An 8081-nucleotide genomic window follows, 5' to 3' on the forward strand; every position below is an offset into this window, starting at 1 on the left:
TAACATAATTTTCCTTTTGTCTTGGTTTATGAAGGGAAGAATAACTGTTAGAATATCAGAGCCAGGAAAGACCTGGAGATCATCTGGTTCCTTTCTCTTGTGTACAGTCTTAGAAATGTAAAACAACAGAAGGAGAGTGGCCAGAAGTCTTCTCTCTTCCATGTGCTGCTGTGGGTGACTCACAGCACCTCTCTGCACATGCCCTCTTTACTGACGTTGATTCAGTGTAGAGAACAAGATCAGGCCACGAGTGTCAACCCCAAGGCTTCAATTCCCTTCCGACAATCTCTGTGGGCCCCACTCTTTCCTCATGTCGTTCTTCATGTCTGCATTTCTCAGTGTGTAGATGAGAGGGTTGAACAAGGGGATGATCATGGTATAAAACAGAGCAGACACTTTGTCATTGCTGACAGAATCGGCCATGGGAACATAGGTGAAGATGAGGGGCAAGAAGAACATAAGCACAACCATGATGTGCAAGACACGGGCGGAGAGGGCTTTGCAGCAGCCCTCAGATGAGTGAGTCCTCAAGGTGGACAGGATGATGACATAAGAAATTACCAAGGCAACAAAGGTCAGAATGGACAGTACCCCTGTGGTGGTAATGATTATGATTTTCAAGAGCCTCGTGTCAGTGCAGGACAACTTCAACAGGGGGAAGATGTCACAGAAATAGTGGTCTATCTGATTGGGGCCACAGAAGGGAAGTTGAATAATGGTCAACACCTGCATCAGTGAATGGATAAAAGCTCCAATGACAGAAGCCATCACAAGGATGTAGCACACCCTTCTGCTCATGATGACCACATAGTGAAGGGGTCTACAGATGGCTACATAGCAATCATAGGCCATGGCCACCAAGATAAAGATCTCTGTGGCTCCAAAGAAGTGGGCATGAAACATCTGGCACATGCAGCCACTGAAGGAGATGGTGTTCCACTGAACCAGTAAGTCTGTGATCAGTTTGGGAGCCACTGTGGAAGTGAAACAGATATTCATGAAGGACAGGTAGCTGAGGAAAAAGTACATGGGTTGCTCACCAAGGTTGCCTCCCCTGATGGTGAGAAGAATGGCCAGGTTTCCTGAAAGAATTTCAAGATAGCAAAGTGAAAATATCACAGTGCAGGTAGCCTTCACATCCTCATTGGTAAATAGTCCCAGAAGAATAAATTCAGTAGCATTTTCATTTCCATTTTTTTCCCATGGGCTTGATTATTTAAAGGGAAAGGATAATATACCTGAAACACTAGACCTTTGGAAATCATTGATTTATTTTCAAAATCTTTTGTTTGTTCAGGAAATACATATATTGATTGTTTATTATGAATCGATCAGTATAATTGGCATTAGGGATACAGAAGTGGATAAAATATATAAACATTTACTCAGAAATAGAGGGCAGGTCATTATAGCAGACTCAATAGTAACAAGAACAGCACAGAAAATCCATCGTGATGGTGATGAATTCCAAACCCTCACACTTATCATGAACAGCAGGGTGAATACTTTAAGTACAAAACCCAGTTTTCAGTTCAATTTTAAGATGACATTTCAGTATTACTTAATACTACATAAATTTACTTAATAGGAGTTTTGAAATCCCCAGGGTGTTTAAAAAGCCAATAGGTTGTCTCTTCTTCAGGATGAATACTGTCATTCTCAATTCTTTTACATCACTAAATTTAAAAGTTAATCGCATCTAGTGACACTGTATTTCAGCAAATTCATTATGCCAAATGTTAAACCTCTGGATAACAATCTCATAAAATTCCCTTTAGGACTTAAAATAGTGTGTTTTATTAAATGAAGGGAGAGAGAGAGCAACCAGCCAATCTGTGGAGAAGAGGGTTGATCCACTATATGGGCCTCCAGAATGGTTATTGCTTCCTGGACTTTTCCTTTTTTCCCAGTTCATTTTCCTTTCTCATCCAGGAGTTCTCAAGTTCTCATCACATGAGTCCTGTTGTCAGATTTTCTAGCATTTCTTTGGCTAACAGCAAACTTGCAGAGACACTTGCATTCAGAGATTTTTCTTTACTTCATCTGTTTTACTGCCTTGGATCTCTGAATTGAATCATGTTTCTTCTCTCATCAGGTTTGCTACATGTTCATTGTCAAATCCTGGAATATGTCAGTAAAAGAGGAAGTATATTTGATGCAAATGATCACACTACATCTCTTACTTCCATTCTGCAACCTGGAGTAACCTGATGTAAAATGTGTCACACAACTGCCAAACTGAAGCCAAGTTTTATAAAAAAGTGAATCCTACTGACTGATGAAAATTTGTCAGCAAGCTTGAAAAGAATTAGAACAGCAAGGAATCTGTGCCTTTTGTACTGTATGAGTTCCTATGAAAAATGTTTTGAAAAAATTGCATTCGATATACAAAGAGATTTTCAATAGAACTTTAGACATTTTATGGACAAGTGATTTATGACCATAAAGTTAACAGTTTCTGGTTTAATTTCTTTTGCCAGGGGCTAGGGTGGGCAGTATTCTGTAGTAGTGTTGTGAAAGTCCAATTGCAATGGACCTGAAAGGTGATATAAATTTTTTGAATAAAAGCTTGAAAATTCTTTTAATCTTTACCATCCCTCTCTGGAAAGGTAAATTTATCCTTGAACATGGAATTTTGGTGGAAATGTAAACAGATTAAAACCAGTAAACATATTTATGGTTTATGATTAGGAAAGATGAATGTAGTAAAAAAGGTAGTTTGTTCCCAATTAATCAATACAGTCAATATTTAAACACCAAAATTGTGACAAAATTTTTAGTAAAATTTGAAAAGTACATTCCCCAAATTCAGCACTAGTCAATATCCAGCATGGATAAATAAAAATGTCTTTTCAGATATTGAAGTATATTAAAATGTATGACATTTAAAGAAGTATTATGAAATACAGATGACATCACTCAAACACAGGCAATAAACAAACACAAAAATACACTGGATTTAATCTATGTTTAAAATAACATCTCAAAATACTGGATTTCTCTTTAAAATATGTTAGTCACAAAAGATTATTTTTCAGATGCTTGAACTATGTAAATGTATCAAATAGAATAAGAACAAATATTTAACGAGTAATTAGGTAAATTAATTTATACCTTATAATAGGAAATATTTTAAGCAAAAAATTCAAATATATATTATGCTTACATATCATATATGACAGAGTTCCATATGAAGAAAGGGACAAAATGTTCTTGAATCTTTACTTAGTGATACATTATATCCCCTGTTTGAGATCACAGTAATATTTACAACAAAAAAATCATCTTTTAAAATTTTTCCTTTTTTTTAGTTTTTACAGACTGCATTTTGAATCATTGTACACAAATGGTGTACAACTTTTTATTTCTATGGTTGTGCTCAATGTGGATTCTTACCATTTGTGTAATCATGCAAGTAAATAGGGTAATGATGCCTGTCTCATTCCACCATCTCTTTTGAACACAACTTTAAATGAGCTGAAGTCTAGTCTATTTTGGAGTCATTCTAACATGGAGTAAAGTGGGAGGCAGGACAGGGCCTTATCTCAGGTAAGGCAGGACTCTTCACAAATAACACAATATAACATTACATCTGAAACATGAATCAAAGGCTAAGAAAACTTATAACTTTCTTTTTTGTGGAAAAGTGGCAGAATCATTCCATGTTTTACAATGTCACCTTTAAACAGATTAGGCGCTCCTTTATTATCTTATTTAAAATGCATTTAATTTCTAATTCCAGTGTGAAGTGTAACACAAAATTGTATATATAACTTTGTGACAGCAGGTTTCTTTATCCAGCCATAAAAAATGAAAAGACATAATAGATACCAACTGAATTTACCATTTTTATATAAATCTGAGACTTTTGTTACACCTAACTTTAGTTTGGGGAACACCAACTTGGCAAAGTGCTCTCCTAAGCTTTTCATTTAACTAAGTTTAATTTTTAAAGTATAATTTAGAATCCAGAGTGTATGGTAACAATAATCACAGGACTTCATGAGTTAACAAAAATCAAAGGATTGCCTGAAATCTCTTATACATTTAGGAAACAGTGTTAATGATGAGAAATTGACTTAGTCAAAGCAAACAGATATAAGACAAATCTTCAAATGACAGTGTCCCTTTTATGTCAGATGCAATGTATAAAAGACAGCATATATTGGTACTTGTAAATAAACAAACTTTCATTTTATAAATGTTTACATAACACTTAGACAAGGATTAGACAGATAGAGTTCTCTGATGCATACATATACCTAGTCATATATTTATGGCGTCAACTGTATTGTTATAACCTAAATAACAGTTTAACCAGTTACAAAATAATAGGTTAAGACTGTAAAACAGATACAAACCCTACACTTTAAGACTTAGTTTCCCCAAGTAATAAAACCTAAAATACAAGAAATTATCTTGATAGATAAAGCAGATCAATGTTTTGATCTCATAGACCTACAAATCTTCCTAACCTCCTACATTGATAGACTTTATCTGTTTTTACTGATAAGAATGAGTTACTGTCCTCATGGTTTTCAGATACTGGATGAAATTCTAATTACTTTTGTGCTAATTGTTGCAAAAGTAATGCTTGCTGTCTTGTTTATTATTGACTTAGCATGATCCCTGTCCAATGTATTGTTTGTCCAGTCACCTGCCATCTTCCACTGTGGACCTCTGAGCTGTTCTGGTGCTGAATGCCCTTAACTGTCCATGTTCCGCCTATGAGAGAACAAGAACTTTGGTTTACTTCCGCCAACTTTGCTCCATTTCAGCAGGAAGCAGTTTGGAGATGTCATGGCCCATTTTTCCATAGAAATGGAATGTGGAAATTGACAGTGGGGAAATGTAACAGTGGTCCACATTATGCTTTGAATACAGCCCTTGCTGATTTGCCACTGAAACTTATGTTTTAAATGGACATGTTTCTTTCTCTCCCTCTCTTTCTGCTCCTGCCTAATCTCTTCCCTTACCTAATATAAAGGGAAACTGGACTACCTTTCTTCCCCATCCTAGACATATTCATGTCTCCCTGAATATACACCCACCTAGGAACAAAGTAATCCAGACTTTGAGGATGGTACCAGAAGACCTCAGAAATGACTACCTGCAAAATTAACAAGTGAATTGCAACTCCAACAGAGAACACATGGAATGTAGCCTTTGACTCACCTCTTTAAAAGCCCCCTGTTCCTGCTGATGGTCAGAATCACAGCCTTTGGGACAAGGCGACTCCTGTGTTTTTCCTTTGCTAACAAAACCATAAAACATCTTTTTCATTTTTCTCAAAAAAAAAAGAATAATGACAAAATGGTAATTAATCTTTATAATTCCTTCATCTCTATAAAATGAATCTTAGTCACTGAATTTTTGAAAAACAGCAAAATTTGGGTAATGTACAGAAATAAAATTTCAAATGCATAATAGTATATATAAAAATTCTCCCACTGATTACAGTCATGACAAAGAAAATTAAATGACATTGAGATAATTGTGTCATTCATCAGACTTGTAAAAATAAAATGCAAAAACCTATCTATAAAATTGTGATAATTGTTTAGAGAATAGCTTTGACCAAGTGAAACCACTCCACAAAGACATCACGAGAATATTTACTGAAGCCTTGTTCACACTTGAAAAAGGGAATTGATCTAAGTATCTCCTAATAATAGAATGATGAAATAAGCTGTGATATATTTCATTATGAAATTATAGGTAGAAAGTTAAGTGAGTCTACACAGAAAATATAATTTGGATGAAACATCAAGATATACTGTTGAAAAGAAAGCAAATAAGATACATATAGATGGAAAAACCATGATAACAATTTTGTTCCAAAATCATAAAGAATACCAGGGAGTATCAATGAGTACCTGTTTATAAATAATTAGGAAAATGTATGGAAGGAAACATGTACATCTGAGGAACTAAAGGGGTGATGTGCAAAAGGGATTATAATCAAAATATAGTGTTCAAATTTCTTTATTAATAATTAAACATTAAATTAATATTGTTTCATTAAAATTTTATTGGAATTCAGTGAACCTTTACATAACTTGTTGCTAAGTAGTTACTGCATTGTTTCCTTAATTACTTAAATGACTGTAGATATAGATGCTAATACCTAAATATTATATTTCATGAACCACCATATAAAATGTAATATACCTAGCTAGATACATTTCTGTGCCTCACACATATATAGGGAATATTTGATTTAAGGAAACAGGCAATATCCTTATATCTGCATCTGACTATACACTTATTTCTGAATTTGATTTTTGTATAAGCAAGAGTAAACTCTTGGTATACATTTAAATTACCAATAGGATTTGAATAAATTCCATGATTGATCTCTGTAATTTAATAACTGACATTGAGGACTCAATGTATAAATTTCTCTTGTTTGGCTTTTTTTTTTTTTTTTGTCAGACTAACACTATCTCTTATCATAGTTTTAAAGGAACAGAGAATAAATTGGAACAGGTCAGAGAGGATGCTGAATTCCCAGGGCATGTTACAAAGACTGACAGTATCTGACACCTGTGCACTGAGGAGACAGACATACCATCATATTTAAACTATCTCTGCTGCAATAAGTTTCATTCCTCTACAAAGGAATGAAAAAGGAAAAATACCTGTGAGGTTAACAGTCATCTTGATTTCTGTGGTCTACAGAAATTGTCCTCTTAGGAAACAAGATTTACCTCTATCTCCTAAAACATAATTCATAATTTTATCTAGAAGGGAGGGAGGGAGGCTATCGTCGTGGGTGATTGTGCTGCCTTGATTTAGACTGAGTGGATTCCAGTGTATGGTCCACCTTTTAATCATTGAATAATTAATCAGGTAAAATCACTCTTCTTGAAAAAAAATTAGTTATATATGAATACAATATCTTTATTATATTTATGTATTTTTATATGGTACTAAGGATCAAATCCAGTGCCTCACATAAGCTAGGCAAGCAGCTCTACCACTGAGCTACAACCCCATCTCAGAGTACATCACTCTTTGAGCCTGGGTTTTTTCATCAATAAAAAAAGTGAAAATGTTAATTAACACATAGGATTCTTGTGAAAATCAAAGAAAAATGTTCATATAAAATAGGTAAAATATGTGAATTTAACACATTTTAATAACTAAGTATTGTCCTTTATTTTTATTTTTATTTATTTATTTTTTTATTGTAAACAAATGGGATACATGTTGTTTCTCTGCCTGTACATGGCGTAAAGGCATACCATTTGTGGAATCATAAATTTACATAGGGTAATGTTGTTTGATTCATTCTGCCATTTTTTCCCTTCTCCCCCACCCCTCTCACCCCTCCCCTCCCTCTATACAGTCCTTCCTTCCTCCATTCCTGCCCCCCTTCCTAAACCCAACTCCAACCCCAACACTAACCCTCCCACCCCCCATTATGTGTCATCATCCACTTATTAGCGATATCATTCTTCCTTTGGTTTTTTGAGATTGGCTTATCTCACTTAGCATGATATTCTCCAGTTTCATCCATTTGCCTGCAAATGCCATAATTTTATCATTCTTATGGCTGAGTAATATTCCATTGTATATATATACCACAGTTTCTTTATCCATTCATCAATTGAAGGACATCTAGGTTGGTTCCACAATCTGGCTATTGTGAACTGAGCAGCTATGAACATTGATGTGGCTGTATCTCTGTAATATGCTGATTTTAAGTCCTTTGGATATAGGCCAAGGAGTGGGATAGCTGGGTCAAATGGTGGTTCCATTCCAAGTTTTCTAAGGAGTCTCCATACTGCTTTCCAGAGTGGCTGCACTAATTTGCAGCCCCACCAGCAATGTATGAGTGTACCTTCTTCCCCACATCCTCGCCAACACCTGTTGTTGCTTGTATTCTTGATAATCGCCATTCTAATTGGGGTGAGATGGAATCTTAGGGTGGTTTTGATTTGCATTTCTCTTATTACTAGAGATGTTGAACATTTTTCCATATGTTTGTTGATTGCTTGTAGATCTTCTTCTGTGAAGTGCATATTCATTTCCTTAGCCCATTTGTCGATTGGATTATTTGCATTCTTGGTGTAGAG

General features: G+C 35.0%; 1 protein-coding gene across 1 annotated transcript; it reads right to left on the reverse strand.

The window, feature by feature from the left end:
* Window positions 1-267: 267 nt before the first annotated feature.
* Window positions 268-5014, reverse strand: LOC124975433 (olfactory receptor 4P4-like). Its single transcript, XM_047538158.1, has 2 exons — window positions 4977-5014; window positions 268-1207 (listed from the first exon to the last, which is right to left on the reverse strand). Exons 1-2 carry the CDS (start codon window positions 5012-5014, stop codon window positions 268-270), a joined length of 978 nt encoding a protein of 325 aa, XP_047394114.1.
* Window positions 5015-8081: the final 3067 nt, after the last annotated feature.

Source organism: Sciurus carolinensis, unplaced genomic scaffold (assembly GCF_902686445.1).
Source record: "Sciurus carolinensis unplaced genomic scaffold, mSciCar1.2, whole genome shotgun sequence".
NCBI classification, from domain to species: Eukaryota; Metazoa; Chordata; class Mammalia; order Rodentia; family Sciuridae; genus Sciurus; species Sciurus carolinensis.